The sequence below is a fragment of the Schistocerca piceifrons genome, chromosome 2 (assembly GCF_021461385.2).
Source record: "Schistocerca piceifrons isolate TAMUIC-IGC-003096 chromosome 2, iqSchPice1.1, whole genome shotgun sequence".
Lineage (NCBI taxonomy): Eukaryota > Metazoa > Arthropoda > Insecta > Orthoptera > Acrididae > Schistocerca > Schistocerca piceifrons.
In genome coordinates, this window is record NC_060139.1 from 700,405,791 (window position 1) to 700,431,997 (window position 26,207).

Consider the following 26,207-nt stretch of genomic DNA (forward strand, 5'->3'; position numbering starts at 1 on the left):
AAAAATTTCATTTGATCTCAAAGAACTTTTTCACAGATTAATACTCCATAGAAATCTTCTTACAATAAAATTCCAAATTCTTCAGAATTATGTACATTCACTTTTTTAAACTGTATTACAGCAGTATTACACATATCAGTAATAGAACCACATCTCATTTCAAACATTAACTATGTATATTAACAGATTTAAACTGATCATGGCCAGATCTGAACAAGAACTGAATACAGTAAAACTTCATTTATACGTTTTTCATATGTAAATTTTTCTCACTTATCTATATATTTTCGTGTCCCAGTGAAATATCCACAGTTTGCACAAGTTATGATGCAGTGTTTCAGGTGGGATGCTGGGAAGTGGATTGGTAAGGCTGATATTAGACTATAATAAAATTTGATAGTGTAATAAGGAACTTTGTCAAAGTTAGGCATTGGTCAAATTTTCTTTGATCAAATCTAGCGCCTCGCCTTAGATTTGATCAAAGGAAGTGTTCTAAAATGAAATTTTCACTCTACAGCGGAGTGTGTGCTGATATGAAACTTCCTGGCAGATTAAAACTGTGTGCCGGACCGAGACTCGAACTCGGGACCTTTGCCTTTCACGGGAAAGTGCTCTACCACTGAGCTACCCAAGCACAACTCACGCCCTGTCCTCACAGCTTTAATTCTGCCAGTACCTCATCTCCTACCTTCCAAACTTCATAGAAGCTCTCCTGCAGGAGAACTTCTGTAATGTTTGGAAGGTAGGAGATGAGGTACTGGTGGAATTAAAGCTGTGAGGATGGGGTGTGAGTCGTGCTTGGGTAGCTCAGTTGGTAGAGCACTTGCCCGCAAAAGGCAAGGTCCTGAGTTCAAGTCTCGTTCTGGCACACAGTTTTAATCTGCAAAGGAAGTGTTCGTCTTATTTTTACTGTATGGAGGAATCAACTGCTTGGAGTGCTAGCATCACTGCAGCTGTCTGACACCCAATGTTTATCAGTATGCTTCCCAAATTTACATGGTGTGTCACATATATAATGAAATTGATAGAAATATTCATAGCAGATGAAGCACTGTGTAGCTTATGACATCCCAAATAAAAAAACAGAATAAAAAGTGAGAGCTATAAAAAATTTGTGGGTGCTATTATCTGTGAAGTACGGTTAGCATATACCCACGAGAATATAAAGGAGAAAATCTACAACTTCTGTCGAAATAAAGATTTTTCATGACTGTAGTAGCATTAAATTTATTTGCCTTCAAATATTCCTCCTTCAGTGCGTTATAAATATCTTCAAATGTTTCTGGTATTATTTTCATCAATGTGCACTGCAGCATTAGTGCTGTATCGGTACTGTAACTAGAGTAGCTAGAAATTGTAGTATTACAGTAAGTCTGTCTTTTGTGGATGTAGCATTTCTGAGGAGAGTGTTCAGCTTCATAATATGAGGAGCCACTTTCTTGAGCACATATTGAAATGTACAATTGTCCATTCCCAAAGGGATTTTCAAGTGACATTGATAAAAACCTTGTCACTACAGAACCCCTGACCATCACTGAGATAGTTCAATGTGCATCACAGGAAGAAACTGGATGAGGAAGAAACTGATGATGAGGGTGGTACAGAAGAGCCTCAGCATTCTTCCATGACATTTAACAAGGCAGCAAATGTGTTAGAAATAATTAAACAATTTGTGAGGCACCACAATGTTTCTGACGAAATAATGACGAGAGTTATCCCATTTTGAGGGTACAGTGTATGCTATTGCCGCGTCAAAGAGAAACCAAACAAAAATTACGGACTTTTTTATGAAATGATGTTTTCTTCTATGTAGAGGTTTACATTTTTCTTTATATCTTTGTCAAGTATGGTACCTAGTAAGTCTAAATAACATTTTATTGAATGGAACTTTTTATTTACTGGATTTTTCATTTGTGTTTAGCAATTAACTTGATAGTATAGTGCTATATTTCATACATACCATTGTACCATCACAATGGTTCTCCAAGGTTTTGAAATTAGCAGTTGTGTGTCTGTTTCAAATTTATATCTTTTTGTGCAGTATGGTAACACTATTTGAGTCAGGGGTGTTATCCGTTAATTACTGTTTTTTGTCTGGTATTTATTATTACCGTTATGATTTCAATTAGAACCACTGTGAGCAGTGTTTTGTGTTCTTTTAATCTGAAAATGTACGTTTACTCTTAGATGTAATTTAAAATGAAACTTTGGGTTGCTTTATAATAGAGATGCACTGCACATACAACTACTGTATTTATACTCAATCTGTGGCTCAGTTCTTTTATAGTTGGAAAACATGTTTGCTACCTATCTGCCATACATTTCAGTGATTTTATACTCATGTAGATCTTGATATGACTTCACTCAACAACGTCTGATTGTACCCAACATTTGTTGTACTTGAAAACTGCTTAAGGGCGAAATCATGATAATAATATAAAATAACGAAGTTTGTATAGTTAAATGGTGGAAATATTATTCAATCATATAACAGGCTATTTATGTCATCACAACTGTAACTTTTGATTCATAATATATAATTGTAGGAATGTTAGCAGAATCATTAACAGTGGTCATTGAAAATAATTGTTGGGATTAAGGTCGTTGAACAGGTGAGATGTGTCATTATCACATGCATTACTTGCGTTCAGGCATTTTGCATCTTCATGCCAAAATGTCAGTAATCCTTTTTTTCCACAATCTATCATGTGTTGATTTTCATTGTAAATTTTGATAAAGATGAGCCTGAAACCAGTGAACCAGTGAAGTGAAGGTAGCGTTATAGAAGATTGTTTAAATAATAATCCTGTAGAATGTGTGTTCAAATTATCTGACTTACAAGGTAACATTATTTATAGGAAGACATGTGTAATAAGCATGTAGAATGAATTCTGGTGGATGTAATAATTTTAGTTCTTCAAAGAATTACTTTAAACTCAGAAATTGAATTCGCACTCATTTACAGTACATACTGTGCATACATTTGCAATATTTCAAAAAGTTTGTGATGTTTTGATAGAATATAGTAAAGGAAAACCTTCAGAATGACATAATATACCTAAGTTCCTGCTACACAATATGGGCCATTTGGAACCTATCACCCAGTACTAGTTTCCCTAAACTCCACAAATCATATCCTCACATCCCACCAACCTCTGTTAAAAGAATTTCATTTTATATTCAGTAATTTACTCTATTCCTTTTTTGTCTTCATCTTTTCATATCTTTCTGTCTTTGGATTTTTCCTTGTTTTCTTTTGCATTTCCTCCTACTTATTAACTACACTACACATTTGTCATCCTCTTATTCCAGATTTACTGCTTATTACTCTTTTGTAATTTCTGGACTGCAGTATGTTTTCCCGTGTTCTGCCTCTGACCTTCTACTCTCTCTGAATCTGTCCGAAGACTGGTTTGATACAGCTCTCCATGTTACTCTATCCTCAGCGACCCTCTTCATCTCTGAATAACTGCTGCAGCCTACATCCCCCCGAATCATGTTATTATATTTGTCTCTTGGTCTTCTTGTATCTATTATTGTCTATTATTTTTAAGTTCTCGTTTCCTAATGTAATTCCTTTAGCATCACCTAACCTGATTTGACTACATTCCATTATCCTTGTTTTCCTGCTGTTCCGAGCCATGCATTGCTGTAAGTGGAAAAGAAAGAAAAGAGAGAGCACACATTTCTAATATGCATGCCAATTGAATAGACGTCCTAACTCCTACTCCCTCCATCTCTGTCCACCTCTTCGTCCGTCTCCTCCTCCTACTCCCCCCCCCCCTCCCCCCCTCTGTCCCATCAGCTTGTACCCCCTGTCTCTCTTTCCATCTTCTCGTCCCCCCCCCCTCTCTCCCCCCCCCCCCCCCCATCTCCTCCAGCTCACTTTCTTTATCGGTCTCCTCCTTTCCATTTTCTATGTCCATTTCCTCCCACCCTCTGTCCATCTCCAGTTTCCCCCTCTCTCTGATCTGGAGCCTTGTGTATTGTTATTACAAATTTGGATTCTGTAGTAGTAATCTAATCATAAGCCAATAAGCCGTAAATACAATTTTCTTGTTTGGGCACATGTGTGTCTGTGTCCATCAGAGTGTTGTGTAAAAATTTGAAGTAAATCAGTCAAGAAATGTTTGAGATTTTTGGCAATAAGTGTTTTCTATTCATGGGCTACATATTTATTTATATATATTTAAAAATAGGTATATAAAAACGCACATATTAGAATGCAAAGATGTGTCAAATTTTTGAAGCAATCGGTGAAGAATTTTTGCGATTTAAGATTTACTTCTTTATATAGATTTTCTCTGTAATTATTACACAAATATTTGTACATTAAATGTGTAGTTTTTTTTATATAAATGTAAATTTTCATTTTTTTCAAAATCTTAAACCTGTACTTACATTTTTTTATTTTGTATTTATTCTATTTTTATTTATATAGATGTAAATGTTCGTTTGTTCAAAATTTTTAATTTCCGAAAGTTCTTTGTAAAAATACGCGCATATTTGAATGTAATGTTGTGTCAAAATTTCAAAGGACTTGGTGAAGAACTTTTGAAGTTTTAAGAGTCTGAACAAATGGACATGAGACTTTTGCTAACAACTTATCCCCTTTATCATGACATACATCTTTATATACCACTCAAGCAGGAACATAAAAGCATGCTAGTATTCGAATGCAATGTTGTGTCAAAATTTCAAAGAAATCAGTGAAGAACTTTGAGATACGCGATTTTGAACAAATGGTCATTTACATTTTTATTTATATAGTTTACATAATTTTACTGTCACCTGGGATCCTGTAGTACATGCTGCTCAGTGCACATTTGACTGGCAGCCATGTTATTGTCTTCAGTTTCTAGTAGTAGTGGAATAGTGGTAGTACACGTACTACAATACCTACAGATGGAAACTTTGTAAAACAGTTAACTCTGACTCAGAATCAACGGAAAGTGGATGTGTTCAGGCAACGAGCACAAAATATTAAGATTTTGCCAGGCATTGCAAACAAACATTACAATGACTCAGGAGCAAATTGATGCAGTTGTATTGAATTCATGTTTAATTTCGTACTGTTCAGTATTAACAATTTGAGAGAAAAACTGTATCATTTAATTTGTTATCTCTGCAGAAATAGTCTAAATTGAGAACTGCTCTGAATGAAGAACAAAACATTATTGATATTTCTCAGGTTTGTAGGATGTCAGCATTGTGTGACAGATATGGCGCTTAATTAGCATTGTCCTCTCTTCCACACAGGAGACATGGAGCTCATTCTCCCTGGAAGGTGAAATTCTACCTGGGTTGATGTCAAAATTAAATGACTAGTATTGGCTTCTCAAAAAGTCCCTCTTTCTTTCCAGATTTTCCAAAATCAGCAACCATGTGTAATGTACATCAATGTCAGACTTCCATTTCTCCAGTTACTACAACTTCATTTTTCAACATTTTCAGTAATCAAATCCACAAGAAAGTGATTCAGTGAGAGCTTTTCCTTCCATTATTCATTGATTAAAATAATTCTTCTACTTCTGAATATAGATGAAATTTGGGTGTGTGCGCGCGCGCGTGATCGCGCACGCACGCACGCACGCACGCACGCACGCAGCGCGCGCGCACGCCCGCGCGCGCTGCGCGCCCACACACACACACACACACACACACACACACACACACACACACACGGTGTGTAACAGAATAATGTGATGTGCAGGTATTTCTATTGGCACCGGAGGATGGTGTACGGAACAACATTGTATCAGTATTGCAGGCTTAATAATTATGACCATTACGAGTCTTACACTAGGAGGTACTTACTAACCTAAAAATGTATGTGGCAAGGCCAAGCCATTAATGCTTATTTTTCCCTGGACAACAGATCAGGAGTTGAAGTGTGGATGCAAAATGCTTAGTTTATACTAATAGGTAGAGACCACGCAGTGATACAGTACGACCATGCAGGAAAGTTTGTGATGTGTTAGTGGGAAGACTGTTTGATGCAGACAAAAAAAAGCGCGCGCGCGCGCGCACACACACACACACACACACACACACACACACACACACACACACACGGTGTAACAGAATAATGTGATGTGCAGGTATTTCTATTGGCAGCGGAGGATGGTGTACGGAACAACATTGTATCAGTATTGCAGGCTTAATAATTATGGCCATTACAAGACAAAAAAAAGCAACACGTTGATGTGTGTACATATTAAGGTACCATATATAAAAATGTCTGCATTTATACACCTGTTACACCTTGTATATATTGGGTGGTCAGAAGAAGTGTGAGAAGCTTCGAAATGTGTTGTACGGTAGGAATTAGTGTCAGTTTTCTCATAGCTTGGTTGACAGCACACGAGACGACTCAGCTTTTGGCTCAGGGTCAATCTGTACTACTGTCCCATGTCCAGTTTTTCAATCACTCTCTTGTTCGATTTCAGGAAACCAAACGAAGAATGTGTTTTGTGACATTATGTATGGCCTGCATCCGCATTTGTGCACACAATGGCCTGATTGGCTAACTTCAATGCTAATTAACTTGGAAATGGGCAACATATTAATTATTATTATTATTATTATTATTATTATTTCTTTCTTGTCTCAGACGTTATGTCTGGTTAAAAATGGAAGGTGACGCGGACCTTGATCAAGCGTGACCTCCTTTTAACTGTATGGTATATGTTACATTGCATTAGGAACTTTCGGGTAATTGAAGATCTATCAACAATTACGGATTTCTGTAGTTGTATATATAAGTTTGGATGTAGCTGTATTGCATTGATGTACTGGTGGATATTGTGTGGTATGACTCCTGTAGTTGATAGTATAATTGGTATAATGTCAACTTTATCCTGATGCCACAAGTCCTTGACTTCGTCAGCCAGTTGGATGTATTTTTCAATTTTTTCTCCTGTTTTCTTTTGTATATTTGTTGTATTGGGTATGGATATTTCGATTAGTTGTGTTAATTTCTTCTTTTTATTGGTGAGTATGATGTCAGGTTTGTTATGTGGTGGTGTTTTATCTGTTATAATGGTTCTGTTCCAGTATAATTTGTATTCATCATTCTCCAGTACATTTTGTGGTGCATACTTGTATGTGGGAACATGTTGTTTTATAAGTTTATGTTGTAAGGCAAGCTGTTGATGTATTATTTTTGCTACATTGTCATGTCTTCTGAGGTATTCTGTATTTGCTAGTATTGTACATCCACTTGTGATGTGATCTACTGTTTCTATTTGTTGTTTGCAAAGTCTGCATTTATCTGTTGTGGTATTGGGATCTTTAATAATATGCTTGCTGTAATATCTGGTGTTTATTGTTTGATCCTGTATTGCAATCGTGAATCCTTCCGTCTCACTGTATATATTGCCTTTTCTTAGCCATGTGTTGGATGTGTCTTGATCGATGTGTGGCTGTGTTAGATGATATGGGTGCTTGCCATGTAGTGTTTTCTTTTTCCAATTTACTTTCTTTGTATCTGTTGATGTTATGTGATCTAAAGGGTTGTAGAAGTGGTTATGTAATTGCAGTGGTGTAGCCGATGTATTTATATGAGTGATTGCTTTGTGTATTTTGCTAGTTTCTGCTCGTTCTATAAAGAATTTTCTTAAATTGTCTACCTGTCCATAATGTACGTTTTTTATGTCGATAAATCCCTTTCCTCCTTCCTTTCTGCTTAATGTGAATCTTTCAGTTGCTGAATGTATGTGATGTATTCTATATTTGTGGCATTGTGATCGTGTAAGTGTATTGAGTGCTTCTAGGTCTGTGTTACTCCATTTCACTACTCCAAATGAGTAGGTCAATATTGGTATAGCATAAGTATTTATAGCTTTTGTCTTGTTTCTTGATGTCAATTCTGTTTCAGTATTTTTGTTAGTCTTTGTCTATATTTTTCTTTTAGTTCTTCTTTAATATTTGTATTATCTATTCCTATTTTTTGTCTGTATCCTAGATATTTATAGGCATCTGTTTTTTTCCATCGCTTCTATGCAGTCGCTGTGGTTATCCAATATGTAATCTTGTTTAGTGTGTTTTCCCTTGACTATGCTATTTTTCTTACATTTGTCTGTTCCAAAAGCCATATTTATATCATTGCTGAATACTTCTGTTATCTTTAGTAATCGGTTGAGTCGCTGGTTTGTTGCTGCCAGTAGTTTTAGATCATCCATGTGTAGCAGATGTGTGATTTTGTGTGGGTATGTTCCAGTAATATTGTATCCATAATTTGTATTATTTAGCATGTTGGGTAGTGGGTTCAGAGCAAGGCAGAACCAGAAAGGTCTTAATGAGTCTCCTTGGTATATTCCATGCTTAATCTGTATTGGCTGTGATGTGATATTATTTGAATTTGTTTGGATATTAAGTGTGGTTTTCCATTTTTTCATTACTATGTTTAGGAACTGTATCAATTTAGGATCTACTTTGTATATTTCCAATATTTGTAGTAACCATGAGTGGGGTACACTATCAAAAGCTTTTTGGTAATCAATGTATGCATAGTGTAGCGACCTTTGTTTAGTTTTAGCTTGATATGTCACCTCTGCATCTATTATCAGTTGCTCTTGACATCCTCGTGCTCCTTTGCAACAGCCTTTTTGTTCTTCATTTATAATTTTGTTCTGTGTTGTATGTGTCATTAATTTCTGTGTAATGACTGAAGTTTAGGCATGTTATGGGGCAATATTTAGCTGGGCTTGTTGTGTCTGCTTGATCTTTAGGTTTCAGATAAGTTATTCCATGTGTAAGTGTATCAGGGAATGTGTATGGGTCTGCAATGTAACTGTTAAATAATTTAGTTAGATGTGAATGTGTTGAGGTGAATTTCTTTAGCCAGAAATTTGCTATTTTATCTTTTCCAGGGGCTTTCCAATTGTGAGTAGAATTAATTGCTTGGGTGACTTCATGTTGCAAAATTATCACTTCAGGCATTTGTGGTATCCACCGTGCATGCCTGTTATGTTGTACTGGGTTTGACCATATGTTGCTCCAGAAGTGTTCCATGTCTGTTATGTTTGGTGGATTGTCTATTTTAATGTGTGTGTTATCTATTGTCTGCTAAAATTTCTTTTGGTTTGTGTTGAATGTTTGGTTTTGTTTCCTTCTATTTTCACTTTTTTTGTATCTTCTAAGTCGTTTGGCCAATGCTTGTAATTTCTGCTTCTTTTCATCTAATTGCTCTATCACTTCTTGTTGTGAGATTTTACCTAACCTTTTTCGTTTTTTTTCTGACATTTCATTTCTTATAAATTGTGTTAGCTGTCCGATGTCTTTTCTCAGTTTTTCTATTCTGATCTGTAGCCTGTGTTGCCATGCTGGTTTTGTGGGTTTCTTCTGTGTGTTGGTTGGTTCTGATCTCTGCCTAGTGTGTATATTTAGTGTAGTGAGTGCTCCTATATAAACCAGTAGTTGTAACTCTTCCATAGTTGTGTTTTCATTTATTTTGTTGTGTATGATTGTGTTGATAGTTTTTATTGTTGTTTCAACTTGTGGGTTATTTGGCGGTCTATGCAAGAATGGTCTAATGGCTGTATTTGTGTCTTTGTATTCTATATGTGTCAGCTGAAATTTTTCTTCTATATCTAACGTGTGTCACTTCGTGTTCTATTTGTGCTTGTTCTGGTGGCTGTCTTAAGATTTCGTTTTCCTCTGACTGTTTAATTGATGCGTGTTGTTCTTTGTTTGTTTGCTCTGGGATGTTTGAGTCCATTACTGTATTTTCTTCTTCTTCTTCTTCTTCTGATTGCACATTATTTTGTTCCAGTATTTGTTGTACTTGTTGTTTGATGTTTTCTAATTCTGACTGGGCTATCCTGTTATTTTTTATTATTACACGGATCTGATTAGCTAGTCGTTGTTCTGTTAAAAATTTTAATTCTGGGTATCTGGTAATAAATGTGTATACTTGTGACCTGTATCCAGTTGTGTTGGTTCCTAGGTTTGTTGCTTGGTAATAACAGAACATGAGGTGTCGATTAACTTCATCTGACCATCTCATCCTCTGTCTTTGTTTTCCTTCTAGGGTGGTTGCAGGAAGCAAATCCTGCAAAACACCTCTGTTTGGATTTGAATCATTTTCCAGTTGGCTAGCAGTGTCATTACCATTGTGGGCGGGCATAGGGTTCAAGCGTCGTCCCCGACCATGACGGCGCATGTCCGAGGCTTCTTTAGTTCTGTCCTGAACCAACTAATCACACTAAAAGGGGGGTTAGCCGTATTAGTGGTTTGTTCTTTTCATTGCCTTTTACGACTGGCAGAACATACCGGAGGCCTATTCTTTTCCCAGGCCTCCACGGGAATTATTATTATTATTATTTTTTCATAGAGTCTTCACTTAGCACTGTTTTCTTATTCTTCTTATGTTCCCAAACTTCTCATCTTTTCACTTTAAGCCTCTCTTCTTCCTTGCATCCATGCATTTTTTAGTTTCAAATTCCTGTGGGGTTCTCGGGAATGAAGTTGTGTGTACTGATTTTCTGCCTGTATGTAGTCCATGTAGCCAACAGTAGGTGAATACTGATTTCTTTGAGCTCACTGTGGGTGTCAACCAGCCAAGATATTTTGGATTAAGATTTTTTTTGGTCAAACAAGAGTTGTCTATTCATGCTGTATGACAATAGTGTCATACGTCTTTTCTGTACAATTGAGGTGTACCAAAAATGGTTCAAATGGCTCTGAGCACTATGGGACTTAACATCTGAGGTCATCAGTCCCCTAGAACTTAGAACTACTTAAACCTAACTAACCTAAGGACATCACACACATCCATGCCCGAGGCAGGATTCGAACCTGCGACCGTAGTGGTCGCGCGGTTCCAGACTGAAGCGCCTAGAACCGCTCGGCCACACCGGCCAGCGAGGTGTACCACTCAATCAGCAAACAGTTTTCGCACATCCATATATCATCTTGAATTTTTGGTCCAAATATTTTTTTCAGTATTTGTCTTTCAATATTCGTGATGTCTTTGATACTGGTAGTTACTGTTGACGTACCAGTAGCGTTGAGTGCTGTACGAATGACTGTGTGGTAGTGATAGTTTCGCTTTGATGGACAGCGACTTTTTGTGGTATATATTCCAGGTAATTGTGTAGGTTGTACACAATTTTTATACATTTGCTTTCTTATCTGCACTTCCATTGATACTGTTTCCAATAATTGTGCCTATATACTGAAATTGTTTAACTTGTGCAATATTGCCACACTTCATTGCAAGTGATGCCAGGTTTGGGGTCTTGGGAGTCTGTGTACTGTGTTTCTTCATAAGAAATTTTGAGTCTGGTCTTGATGGCAGTCTCTTGAATTTTCTCAGTGGCATGGCTAGCTTCCTCAGGTGTCCGTATAATTATTACTATACGTCAGCAATAGCAAGGCACTTAATATAAGCGAGTACAAACATGTGCTTTGAGCAGTGGTTAAGCTTATACTAAACGAAAAGTTTTACATGAATTAAACTCTGTTCTTCGCTTATATTGTTATTTGCTCATCTGTGGTTTTATAGAAGACTTGAGTACTCTGGGGTGCCACATACAGCATTTGTAGCTTGATGCAGCATTTGCTGTGACGTAGGGATTTTGTGTGTCGAACTCCATTTGTTGCATGCTGCCTAAAGTGAACCTCAAACAAATAACAGTAATACAAAACACATTTGTGAATGTATACAAGATAAGTTTTTTTGACTATGCAAGGCCCATTTAATTGTTATTAAAATTGTAATAAAATTAGTTGTTTAATTCTTGCTCATTCTGTAGCCAAATTCTGTATCCACTTTGTTCTCTGAAATGGCTAAAGAATATGTGAATGAATAGAAAAGGGTGCATATGATATCTTTGGTGACGATGATTTGTTGTGTTTCAGGAAGTGAAAGCTGACTGGGCAGGCGAGACAAATGTTGGTGAGGAAGTGGATAACACTGTTAACTGGAACAATCAAGACAGAGAATTATTACCTCCTTGTGTTGGTTTAGTGAAAACAGCTCAGAAGTGTGTGAAGAGGATTGGCTCAGCTGCCAGATTGAATTCAAACTGTGAAACAGATCAGAATATTGCACAGCTAGATGATTTAGCAACTTTAGTGCAGGGACTGAGCCCCATAGTGGATGACTTTGTGTCTTCCGTGTACCCACCAATGAACAGGAATGCTGTTAAAACAGAGGTAAGCTTATGAGGAAATGTGACATTCTCTTGTATGTACCACATTTTAGGTCAATTTACAGTGATGATAATAACTGAAAGCAAACTAAATGATATGTAGGCAAATCAAATAATGGGAACTCCAGGTAGGAATATCAACAACATTCCGGCCTGAGCTGCTGGAGTTGGCGGTCATGCGTGCGTGAGGTGTGCTTACTTGTGTGTGTATGTGTGGTGTGTGTTTCTTTTGTTGGTGAAGGCTGCGGCCAAAAGCTTTATGTAAGTGTCTTTTAATTATGACCATCTACAACTTAAATTGTTTTCTTTACAAAAAGTAGCAATCCATCTTTTCCTACATTGTTGATCTGTAGGCTAAATATCTGTTGTGTATCGTTATCCCCCCTTTCAGTAAGTACTTAGTCACAGAAAACTTCTAATTTCCCATGAAAATTGAATAGGAAATTGAGAAAAGCAGGAGCAAAACAAATTTCGTAATGGATAGCTACTATTGTTTGTAACAGGGTTTCGAGGATCAGTAGTAATAACTGGCAAACAAGAAGTACTCTTCTTTTTTCTCACTGAAGAACGATGTTTATGTATTGTGAATATCAGCTATTGGCCTGAAGACATTATAAAGAAGATAATTGAAGCAATGTGGAAATACAAAACCAACATATCTTAGTTAGACTGATACACCTTAGGCTGTACTGATGTTTGAAGCAGGAAAGAGGTGGGCGAGGGGGAGAGGGAGAGGGAGAAGAAAGTAAACTTGGCAGACATGAAAATAAGATGAAAACATTGTCAAAGCTCATCTCTTTCTAAACTTCAGTTTCAGTCTTGAAAGGAAAATATGAAACAAATTGAGTAGAAGTGGTGTAAATTACAGATTAGATGGCAAATATACTGCGTAAAATAAATATAAGGTGAAAAATATTTGTATGAAACCACATTTTGCACAGGTGGTAGTAGAGTTTTATGAAGTATTTCTGAAACTTGAGGCAAAGGAAAATGAGATCTAGACACACACACACACACACACACACACACACACACACACACACACACAGACACACACACGCGCGCCATTCACAACTCATAACTAGTAACTAAGATGATATGCGAGTTTCATAGTTACGTATGTAGTGTACACTGTATGATGGTTGATACTTGATATACCGTCAAACATGGTGATTTCGGACGGTTTTGTCATTATTTTGATTGTAACTTTTGTATAAGTTGTTAGATTAAATTGATTGTTATGGAAGTGGTAGGGTATATGTGTAACGAATAAAATATCCCATAACCAGAAAGTCTATGTGTAGGTCTATTTATCTGAGGCAGTTAAAGTGTCCGAAGTCACCCCATGGATATTGGGGTGATTTCGGACACATGCGTTTTTTAAATATCTGTCGGAAGTTACAGTTTATAGAGGGCGAATTCGGACACTTACTGACATTTTACACATGGTGGGAAATTTTCCAGCTTTGCCTTGATATTGGAGAAAAACATCTTAACAGTCTCTTTGTTCACTTCTGCACAAGCTCGTTTAATATTTTCGCTTAAGTGAACGGAAAGATCTTCTGACTGTTGTTTGAGAAATAAATGCACCCATTCTTCTCCTGGCAGATTATTATGAAATTTCTTCTCTTTTCGGCCAGATTTATCAAGGTAGCCTTTAAATAAATATATAATATCCAATTTAGTGAAGGGAAATCCCCAATGTGCAGCCCTCAAGATACCTTGCTTCAACATTTCTTCTTCTTCTTTTTCTTATTTATTTAGCACTGGCTGTCCTCCCATTTTTTTCGGATGTACTTCCTGCACTTTATTTTCTAGGGTTGATTTAGGTATACCGTACAAATCACTCACTTTTCTGTACGATAATTTACCACTCTGAATATCACGAACCGCTTTATCTAAAAGTTTTGGATCATAATTACACCATACTGTAGCACCTCTCCTGCTCTTATACATTCTTGGCATTGTCCAAAATCACCCCAGACAGTACACAGTTTTACAACAACCCTCGTTATTTTATAACCTTGCACGAGAAACTCGACAAACTTGTACAAGAAACTGTCTCAATGCTGTTAGCAACTGAGCGTATTGACAATTACGGTTACAATAACGTCCCGTTCAGCGCAACAATAGAAAGCTTCCGCTTTACAATAATGCATGGATTTTTAATACTGAGACTGTTCGTCAGTTATTCACCTAGGGAAACAATTGACGCAAAATAAAAGTTGTGGAAAGTGATAAATGCATTCTTGCGCTTAAAATAACTGGCGCGCAGATGTTAAAATAAGTAACTCTTTCTTTCTATGCTGTGGCAAAGAGCAAATAAGCCATAGTGTCCGAATTCGGCCCGGTGTCTGAAATCACCCCATTTGGCGGTAATAAAATAAATAAATAAATAAATAAAGCAGATAACAGTTGATACTTGGTATAATAAAATAAATAAATAAATAATGCAGATAATAAGATTAAAACGTATGGGACATTGTCAAATGGGAGACAGGACAGTTAGTTATTCTACAAGATTCTGTAACAATGAAACTAAATGACAATATTGTGACTGATAATTCACATGTTGCAAGTACTTTAAATAATCACTTTCTAAATATAGCAGTAAATATAGGCTTAAATAGTTCAGTTGAATTAGCAATATAATATATTAAAAATGTCATTCCTCAAAACTTTAAACAACTAAAAGTTAACTCAACGTCCTTCACGGCAATTATACATTTCTAAAAATTCTAAAAAACAAAAGCTTTTGCGAAGTTGATGGTATTTCAGACAGAATTTTGAAAAGTTGTTCAACTTAATAAGTAATGTCCGTAGTGATATATGCACCACTGGCACAGGGAATTTTTCGAAGCAGGTTAAAATATGCAATTGTTAAACCACTTCATAAGAAAGGTGACAAGACAGAAGTAAACAATTATTGTCCAGTTTCCATACTGACAGCTTTTTCCAAAATATTCATAAAAGTAATGTACTGAAGAACAGTTGCACACTTATGCGGAAACAATTTCCTTAGTGTATCAGAGTTTGGATTCGAGAAACGTTGTTCGGCTGAGAATTCTTTTTATACATTCACTCCTCAAATAGTACGAACCTTAAATAGTAGTAGTAGTAGTAGTAGTAGTAATAATAATAATAATAATAATAATAATGTCTGGTCAAAAATAAAAGTGACGCAGACCTAGATCAAGCGTGACTTCCTTTTAACTGTACGGTATATGTTACATTGCATTTAGGAACTTTCGGGTTATTGAACATGTATCAATAATTACGGATTTCTGTAGTTGTGTATATACATTTGGATGTAGCTGTATTGCGTTGATGTACTGGTGGATATTGTGTGGTATGACTCCTGTAGTTACTAGTATAATCGGTATAATGTCAACTTTATCCTGATGCCACATATCCTTGACTTCCTCAGCTAGTTGGATGTATTTTTCAATTTTTTTCTCCTGTTTTCTTCTGTATATTTGTTGTATTGGGTATGGATATTTCGATTAGTTGTGTTAATTTCTTCTTTTTATTGGTGAGTATGATGTCAGGTTTGTTATGTGGTGTTGTTTTATCTGTTATAATGGTTCTGTTCCAGTATAATTTGTATTCATCATTCTCCAGTACATTTTGTGGTGCATACTTGTATGTGGGAACGTGTTGTTTTATTAGTTTATGTTTTATGGCAAGTTGTTGATGTATTATTTTTGCTACATTGTCATGTCTTCTGGTGTATTCTGTATTTGCTAGTATTGTACATCCACTTGTGATGTGATCTACTGTTTCTATTTGTTGTTTGTAAAGTCTGCATTTATCTGTTATGGTATTGGGATCTTTAATAATATGCTTGCTGTAATATCTGGTGTTTATTGTTTGATCCTGTATTGCAATCATGAATCCATCCGTCTCACTGTATATATTGCCTTTTCTTAGCCATGTGTTGGATGCGTCTTGATCGATGTGTGGCTGTGTTAGATGATACGAGTGCTTGCCATGTAGTGTTTTCTTTTTCCAATTTACTTTCTTCGTATCTGTTGATGTTATGTGATCTAAAGGTTTGTAGAAGTGGTTATGTAATTGCAGTGGTGTAGCCGATGTATTTATATGAGTGATTGCTTTGTGTATTTTGCTAGTTTCTGCTCGTTCTATAAAGAATTTTCTTAAATTGTCCACCTGTCCATAATGTAGGTTTTTTATGTCGATAAATCCCCTTCCTCCTTCCTTTCTGCTTAATGTGAATCTTTCAGTTGCTGAATGTATGTGATGTATTCTATATTTGTGGCATTGTGATCGTGTAAGTGTATTGAGTGCTTCTAGGTCTGTGTTACTCCATTTCACTACTCCAAATGAGTAGGTCAATATTGGTATAGCATAAGTATTTATAGCTTTTGTCTTGTTTCTTGCTGTCAATTCTGTTTTCAGTATTTTTGTTGGTCTTTGTCTAAATTTTTCTTTTAGTTCTTCTTTAATATTTGTATTACCTATTCCTATTTTTTGCCTGTATCCTAGATATTTATAGGCATCTGTTTTTTCCATCGCTTCTATGGAGTCACTGTGGTTATTCAATGTGTAATCTTCTTGTTTAGTGTGTTTTCCCTTGACTATGCCATTTTTCTTACATTTGTCTGTTCCAAAAGCCATATTTATATCATTGCTGAATACTTCTGTTATCTTTAGTAATTGGTTGAGTCGCTGGTTTGTTGCTGCCAGTAGTTTTAGATCATCCATGTATAGCAAATGTGTGATTTTGTGTGGGTATGTTCCAGTAATATTATATCCATAATTTGTATTATTTAGCATGTTGGATAGTGGGTTCAGAGCAAGACAGAACCAGAAAGGACTTAATGAGTCTCCTTGGTATATTCCATGCTTAATCTGTATTGGCTGTGATGTGATATTATTTGAATTTGTTTGGATATTAAGTGTGGTTTTCCATTTTTTCATTACTATGTTTAGGAACTGTATCAATTTAGGATCTACTTTGTATATTTCCAATATTTGTAGTAACCATGAGTGGGGTACACTATCAAAAGCTTTCTGATAATCAATGTATGCGTAGTGTAGCGACCTTTGTTTAGTTTTAGCTTGATATGTCACCTCTGTGTCTATTATCAGTTGCTCTTTACATCCTCGTGCTCCTTTGCAGCAGCCTTTTTGTTCTTCATTTGTAATTTTGTTCTGTCTTGTATGTGTCATTAATTTCTGTGTAATGACTGAAGTTAATATTTTGTATATTGTTGGTAGGCATGTTATGGGGCAATATTTAGCTGGGCTTGTTGTGTCTGCTTGATCTTCATGTTTCAGATAGGTTATTCCATGTGTAAGTGTATCACGGAATGTGTATGGGTCTGCAATGTAACTGTTAAATAATTTAGTTAGATGTAAATGTGTTGAGGTGAACTTCTTTAGCCAGAAATTTGCTATTTTATCATTTCCAGGGGCTTTCCAATTGTGCGTAGAATTAATTGCTTGGGTGACTTCATGTTGCAAAATCATCACTTCAGGCATTTGTGGTATCATCTTGTATGAGTCTGTTTCTGCTTTTATCCACCGTGCATGCCTGTTATGTTGTACCGGGTTTGACCATATGTTGCTCCAGAAGTGTTCCATGTCTGTTATGTTTGGTGGATTGTCTATTTTAATGTGTGTGTTATCTATTGTCTGGTAAAATTTCTTTTGGTTTGTGTTGAATGTTTGGTTTTGTTCCCTTCTAGTTTCACTTTTTTTGTATCTTCTAAGTCGTTTGGCCAATGCTTGTAACTTGTGCTTCTTTTCATCTAATTGCTCTAATGCTTCTTGTTGTGAGATTTTACCTAACCTTTTTCGTTTTTTTTTCTGACATTTCATTTCTTATAAATTGTGTTAGCTGTCCGATGTCTTTTCTCAGTTTTTCTATTCTGATCTGTAGCCTGTGTTGCCATGCTGGTTTTGTGGGTTTCTTCTGTGTGTTGGTTGGTTCTGATCTCTGCCTAGTGTGTATATTTAGTGTAGTGAGTGCTCCTATATAAACCAGTAGTTGTAACTCTTCCATAGTTGTGTTTTCATTTATTTTGTTGTGTATGATTTTGTTGATAGTTTTTATTGTTGTTTCGCCTTGTGGGTTATTTGGCGGTCTATGCAAGAATGGTCTAATGGCTGTATTTGTGTCTTTGTATTCTATATATGTCAGCTGAAAATTGTCTTCTATATCTAACATGTGTGTCACTTAGTGTTCTATTTGTGCTTGTTCTGGTGGCTGTCTTAAGATTTCGTTTTCCTCTGATTGTTTAATTGATGCGTGTTGGTCTTTGTTTGTTTGCTCTGGGATGTTTGAGTCCTTTACTGGGATGTTTGAGTCCATTACTGTATTTTCTTCTTCTTCTAATTGCACATTATTTTGTTCCAGTGTTCGTTGTACTTGTTGTTTCATGTTTTCTAATTCTGACTGGGCTATCCTGTTATTTTTTATTATTACACAGATCTGATCAGCTAGTTGTTGTTCTGTTAAAATTTTAATTCCGGGTATCTGGTAATAAATGTTGTTTATACTTGTGATCTATATCCAGTTGTGTTGGTTCCTAGGTTTGTTGCTTGGTAATAACAGAACATGAGGTTTCGATTAACTTCATCTGACCATCTCATCCTCTGTCTTTGTTTTCCTTCTAGGGTGGTTGCAGGAAGCATATCCTGCAAAACACCTCTATTTGGATTTAAATCATTTTCCAGTTGGCTAGCAATGTCGTTACCATTGTGGGCGGGCATAGGGTTCAAGCGTCGGCCCCGACCATGACGGCACTTGTCCGAGGCTTCTTTAGTTCTGTCCTGAACCAAGTAATCACACTAAAAAGGGGGGTTAGCCCTATTAGTGGTTTGTTCTTTTCGTCTCCTTGTACGACTGGCAGAACATACCGGAGGCCTATTCTTTTCCCGGGCCTCCACGGGCTTTATTATTATTATTATTATTATTATTATTATTATTATAATAAAACCTGTGGAGGCCCGGGAAAAGAATAGGCATCTGGTATGTTCCGCCAGTCGTAAAAGGCGACGAAAAGAACAAACCACTAATAGGGCTAACCCCCCTTGGAGTGTGATTAGTTGGTTCAGGACAGAACTAATGAAGCCTCAGACAAGCGCTGTCATGGTCGGGAACGACGCTTGAACCCTATGCCCGTCCACAATGGTAACGACATTGCTAGCCACATGGAAAATGATTTGAATCCAAATAGAGGTGTTTTGCAGGATATGCTTCTTGCAACCACTCTAGGAGGAAAACAAAGACAGAGGATGAGATGGTCAGATGCAGTTAACCAACACCTCATGTTCTGTTATTACCAAGCAACAAACTTAGGAACCAACACAACTGGATACAGATCACAAGTATACACAACATTTATTACCAGATACCCAGAATTAAAATTTTTAACAGAACAACGACTAGCAGATCAGATCCATGTAATAATAAAAAATAACAGGACACCCCATTCAGAATAAGAAAACATCAAACAACAAGTACAACAAATACTGGAACAAAATAATGTGCAATCAGAAGAAGAAGAAAATACAGTAATGGACTCAAACATGCCAGAGCAAACAAACAAAGAACAACACGCATCAATTAAACAATCAGAGGAAAATGAAATCTTAAGACAGCCACCAGAACAACCACAAATAGAACACGAAGTAACACACATGTTAGATATAGAAGAAAAATTTCAGCTGACACATATAGAATACAAAGACACAAATACAGACATTAGACCATTCTTGCATAGACCACCAAATAACCCACAAGTCGAAACAACAACAACAACAACAATCAACACAATCATAGACAACAAAATAAATGAAAATTCAACTACAGAAGAGTTACAACTACTGGTTTATATAGGAGCACTCACTACACTAAATATACACACTAGGCAGAGATCAGAACCAACCAACACACAGAAGAAACCCACAAAATCAGCATGGCAACACTGGCTACAGATCAGAATAGGAAAACTGAAAAAAAGACATCGGACAGCTAACACAATTTATAAGAAATGAAATATGAAACAAAAAACAAAAAAGGTTAGATAAAATCTCACAACAAGAAGTGATAGAGCAATTAGATGAAAAGAAGCAGAAATTACAAGCATTGGCCAAACGACTTAGAAGATACAAAAAAAGTGAAAATAGAAGGAAACAAAACCAAACATTCAACACAAACCAAAAGAAATTTTAGCAGACAATAGATAACACACACATTAAAATAGACAATCCACCAAACATAACAGACATGGAACACTTCTGGAGCAACATATGGTCAAACCCGGTACAATATAACAGACATGCACGGTGGATCAAGCAGAAACACACATACAAGATGATACCACAAATGCCGGAAGTCATAATTTTGCAACATGAAGTCACCCAAGCAATTAATTCTACTCACAATTGGAAAGCCCCTGGAAAAGATAAAATAGCAAATTTCTGGCTAAAGCAATTCACCTCAACACATTTACATCTAACTAAATTATTTAACAGTTACATTGCAGAGCCATACACATTCCCTGATACACTTACACATGGAATAACTTATCTGAAACCTAAAGATCAAGCAGACACAACAAGCCCAGCTAAATATTGCCCCATAACATGCCTAAACTTCAGTCATTACACAGAAATTAATGACACATACAACACAGAACAAAATTATAAATGAAGAACAAAAAGGCTGTTGCAGAGGAGCACGAGGATGTAAAGAGCAACTGATAATAGATGCAGAGGTGACATATCAAGCTAAAACTAAACAAAGGTTGCTACACTATGCATACAGTGATTACCAAAACGCTTTTGATAGTGTACCCCCCTCATGGTTACTACAAATATTGGAAATATACAAAGTAGATCCTAAATTGATACAGTTCCTAAACATAGTAATGAAAAAATGGAAAACCACACTTAATACCCAAACAAATTCAAATAATATCACATCACAGCCAATACAGATTAAGCGTGGAATATACCAAGGAGACTCATTAAGTCCTTTCTGGTTCTGCCTTGCTCTGAACCCACTATCCAACATGCTAAATAATACAAATTATGGATACAATATTACTGGAACATACCCACACAAAATCACACATCTGCTATACATGGATGATCTAAAACTACTGGCAGCAACAAACCAGCGACTCAACCGATTACTAAAGATAACAGAAATATTCAGCAATGATATAAATATGGCTTTTGGAACAGACAAATGTGAGAAAAATAGCGTAGTCAAGGGAAAACACACTAAACAAGAAGATTACATATTGGATAACCACAGCGACTGCATAGAAGCGATGGAAAAAACAGATGCCTATAAATATCTAGAATACAGACAAAAAATAGGAATAAATAATACAAATATTAAAGAAGAACTAAAAGAAAAATATAGACAAAGACTAACAACAATACTGAAAACAGAACTGACAGCAAGAAACAAGACAAAAGCTATAAATACTTATGCTATACCAATATTGACCTACTCATTTGGAGTAGTGAAATGGAGTAACACAGACCTAGAAGCACTCAATACACTTACACGATCACAATGCCACAAATATAGAATACATCACATACATTCAGCAACTGAAAGATTCACATTAAGCAGAAAGGAAGGAGGAAGGGGATTTATCGACATAAAAAACCTACATTATGGACAGGTAGACAATTTAAGAAAATTCTTTATAGAACGAGCAGACACTAGCAAAATACACAAAGCAATCACTCATATAAATACTTCGTCTACTCCATTGCTATTTTTTAACCACTTCTACAACCCTTTAGATCACATAACATCAACAGATACAAAGAAAGTAAATTGGAAAAAGAAAACCCTACATGGCAAGCACCCGTATCATCTAACACAGCCACATATCGATCAAGATGCATCCAACACATGGCTAAGAAAAGGCAATACATACAGTGATACGGAAGGATTCATGATTGCTATACAGGATCAAACAATAAACACCAGATATTACAGCAATCATATTATTAAAGATCCCAATACCACAACAGATAAATGCAGACTTTGCAAACAACAAATAGAAACAGTAGATCACATCACAAGTGGATGTACAATGCTAGCAAATACAGAATACCCCAGAAGACATGACACTGTAGCAAAAATAATACAGCAACAGCTTGCCTTACAACATAAACTTATAAAACAACATGTTCCCACATACAAGTATGCGCCACAAAATGTACTGGAGAATGATGAATACAAATTATACTGGAACAGAACCATTATAACAGATAAAACAACACCACATAACAAACCTGACATCATACTCACCAATAAAAAGAAGAAATTAACACAACTAATCGAAATATCCGTACCCAATACAACAAATATACAGAAGAAAACAGGAGAAAAAATTGAAAAATACATCCAACTGGCTGAGGAAGTCAGGACACGTGGCATCAGGATAAAGTTGACATTGTACCAATTGTACTATCAACTACAGGAGTCATACCACACAATATCCACCAGTACATGAATGCAATACAGCTACATCCAAATGTACACTCCTGGAAATGGAAAAAAGAACACATTGACACCGGTGTGTCAGACCCACCATACTTGCTCCGGACACTGCGAGAGAGCTGTACAAGCAATGATCACACGCACGGCACAGCGGACACACGAGGAACCGCGGTGTTGGCCGTCGAATGGCGCTAGCTGCGCAGCATTTGTGCACCGCCGCCGTCAGTGTCAGCCAGTTTGCCGTGGCATACGGAGCTCCATCGCAGTCTTTAACACTGGTAGCATGCCGCGACAGCGTGGTCGTGAACCGTATGTGCAGTTGACGGACTTTGAGCGAGGGCGTATAGTGGGCATGCGGGAGGCCGGGTGGACGTACCGCCGAATTGCTCAACACGTGGGGCGTGAGGTCTCCACAGTACATCGATGTTGTCGCCAGTGGTCGGCGGAAGGTGCACGTGCCCTGGTCGGCGGAAGGTGCACGTGCCCGTCGACCTGGGACCGGACCGCAGCGACGCACGGATGCACGCCAAGACCGTAGGATCCTACGCAGTGCCGTAGGGGACCGCACCGCCACTTCCCAGCAAATTAGGGACACTGTTGCTCCTGGGGTATCGGCGAGGACCATTCGCAACCGTCTCCATGAAGCTGGGCTACGGTCCCGCACACCGTTAGGCCGTCTTCCGCTCACGCCCCAACATCGTGCAGCCCGCCTCCAGTGGTGTCGCGGCAGGCGTGAATGGAGGGACGAATGGAGACGTGTCGTCTTCAGCGATGAGAGTCGCTTCTGCCTTGGTGCCAATGATGGTCGTATGCGTGTTTGGCGCCGTGCAGGTGAGCGCCACAATCAGGACTGCATACGACCTAGGCACACAGGGCCAACACCCGGCATCATGGTGTGGGGAGCGATCTGCTACACTGGCCGTACACCACTGGTGATCGTCGAGGGGACACTGAATAGTGCACGGTACATCCAAACCGTCATCGAACCCATCGTTCTACCATTCCTAGACCGGCAAGGGAACTTGCTGTTCCAACAGGACAATGCACGTCTGCATGTATCCCGTGCCACCCAACGTGCTCTAGAAGGTGTAAGTCAACTACCCTGGCCAGCAAGATCTCCGGATCTGTCCCCCATTGAGCATGTTTGGGACTGGATGAACCGTCGTCTCACGCAGTCTGCACGTCCAGCACCAACGCTGGTCCAACTGAGGCGCCAGGTGGAAATGGCATGGCAAGCCATTCCACAGGACTACATCCAGCATCTCTTCGATCGTCTCCATGGGAGAATAGCAGCCTGCATTGCTGCGAAAGGTGGATATACACTGTACTAGTGCCGACATTGTGCATGCTCTGTTGCCTGTGTCTATGTGCCTGTGGTTCTGTCAGTGTGATCATGTGATGTATCTGACCCCAGGAATGTGTCAATAAAGTTTCCCCTTCCTGGGACAATGAATTCACGGTGTTCTTATTTCAATTTCCAGGAGTGTATATATACTACTACAGAAATCTGTAATTATTGATACATGTTCAATTACCCGAAAGTTCCTAAATGCAATGTAACATATGCCATACAGTTAAAAGAAAGCCACACTTGATCAAGGTCCGCGTCACTTTCCATTTTTAACCTGACATAACGTCTGAGAAAGGAAAGAAATAATAATAATACACCTTTTTATATCTCCAAGGCTTTCAATTGTGTAGATCATGATATTCTCTTAGAAAAACACATGTTCTATGGAACTGATGGCTTTACACATAGCTGGTTTGTGGTGCAAAATTCAGACAGTTTCAGAAAGGTAGAACATCTTAGTAACTGGGGTAAAGATCAGAAATAGTCCCACAGGGTTCAATTTTGAGTCCACTCAAGTTCCTTTAGTATGTGAATGACCTTCCACCTAACATTCAACAAGCAAAATTGGTCCAGTAAGTAGGTTAGAATGCTCCAAATTTTTGGATGTACGCAATTGATGAAAACTTGAACTGGAAGAAACATATTATCGAGCTTCTCAAATAACTATTCAGCTACTTTCACTCTTCATATAATTGCCAATCTTGGAAACAAACGCATCAACCTCCTGACATATTTTGCTTATTTCCATTCTGTAATGTTGTACGGAATAATTTTCTGGGATAGCTCATCACTTAGAAAGTATTGATTGCACAAAGGTGGGCAGTAAGAATAACGCGTTGTTCACCCATGGACATCATGTAGGCATCTCTTTGAGGCATTTTATCTGTGTTGTTGCAATACATATTTTCGCTAATGAAATTCATCATAAATAATCCATCACAATTTGAGAACAACAGTGATGTACATACCTACAACATTAGAGGGAAAAATCACTTTCATTACCCATTGTTAAAGCTGTCAGTGGTTCAGAGAGGAGCAATAAAAATTTATGTCTGACAGGTGGTGAAGCAAGTTTCAAATCTAATTTAAAGCAATTTCTCTTGGACATATTCTTCTATTCCACTGATGAATTTCTACTTAAGAGCTTGTAACCAGATGTTAAAAAGGAGACTTGTTTTTCAGTGTAGTGGCATGAGTAGGTATAAAATGATAATCTGTTCATTAATGGTAACACAATCATGTATACATTTCCTTTAAACTGACTCATTCCACGTAATTTTGATAAAAGAATTGTTCAAATTAACTAACTGATCACTGTCAGTTTATGTGGGCATAGGACATGCAATGGCTATTCACCCATATATGTTGTTTGGTGACTCAGTGGTTAAGTGTCCGACTATGGATTCAGAGTAGTGGGTTTGATTCCTGGTCAGCCTGTGATTTCTGTTTGTTATTTAGAAATTCATTCACTTCTTGCAGTGTATGTTAAAGTGAAAAATTTGCACCACGGTTAGAGTTCTACGTTAATCTGTTTTTTCCTCTTGTAACTGGCTGGATAAATCAGTTAAATGGATGGGTGAAGGCAAGAGCATACCACCTCCAGTAGCACCATTCTTTTTAAAGCACTGTGGTGTTCAAACTAACCTTTGTGTTCATGGTAGCTTTAATTTTTGCTCAGTGCTAGAATATTCTGGACGGAATATAAACAACTGAGCTTAGTTGGATTATAGTGTCAGAAGTCACTTTCTTTATCTCTTTCAGTTTCTTTTTTAAATGGCTGTTCACTATGCAACACTCCATGTTTTCCAAAAGATTACCTTTATGCATTTTACTGTTTTCTGCCTTGATTGAATTTGGAAATTGTGTGATTCTTTTATTTCCTCCCTCCATTATGTTTATTGTGTGTTGTATGGAGTGGGCTGGTGTATTCATCTTTCTAAGTTGTTGGCAAAACCGTTTTTATGATTTTGTCATAAAAGGGAGTTGTATTTACAAAGAATTACTCACTAGAGAACATAGAGCAAAGCGGCATTAATGGGTGACGAGTAATATTTTTACTAGGTCCCATTAATTTGTCACTCACCAGAGAAAACACTCTGTTATAGAGTTTACAACAGTTGTATTTTCCTGGAAGTTGTAATATGGTACCCAACAGCTGCTGGATAAATTTGAAAAATTTCTTCAGGCATATGCTGAG

General features: G+C 37.3%; 1 protein-coding gene across 1 annotated transcript in view; it reads left to right on the forward strand.

Moving 5' to 3' along the window:
• LOC124776742 (cyclin-D1-binding protein 1 homolog) overlaps window positions 1-26,207 on the forward strand; it is a 100,085-nt gene that overhangs the window by 67,404 nt on the left and 6,474 nt on the right. Inside the window, exon 5 of the mRNA XM_047251866.1 lies at window positions 11,866-12,162. Within this exon, the coding sequence (XP_047107822.1) occupies window positions 11,866-12,162 (297 nt within the window). The remainder of the gene's footprint in view (window positions 1-11,865; window positions 12,163-26,207) is intronic.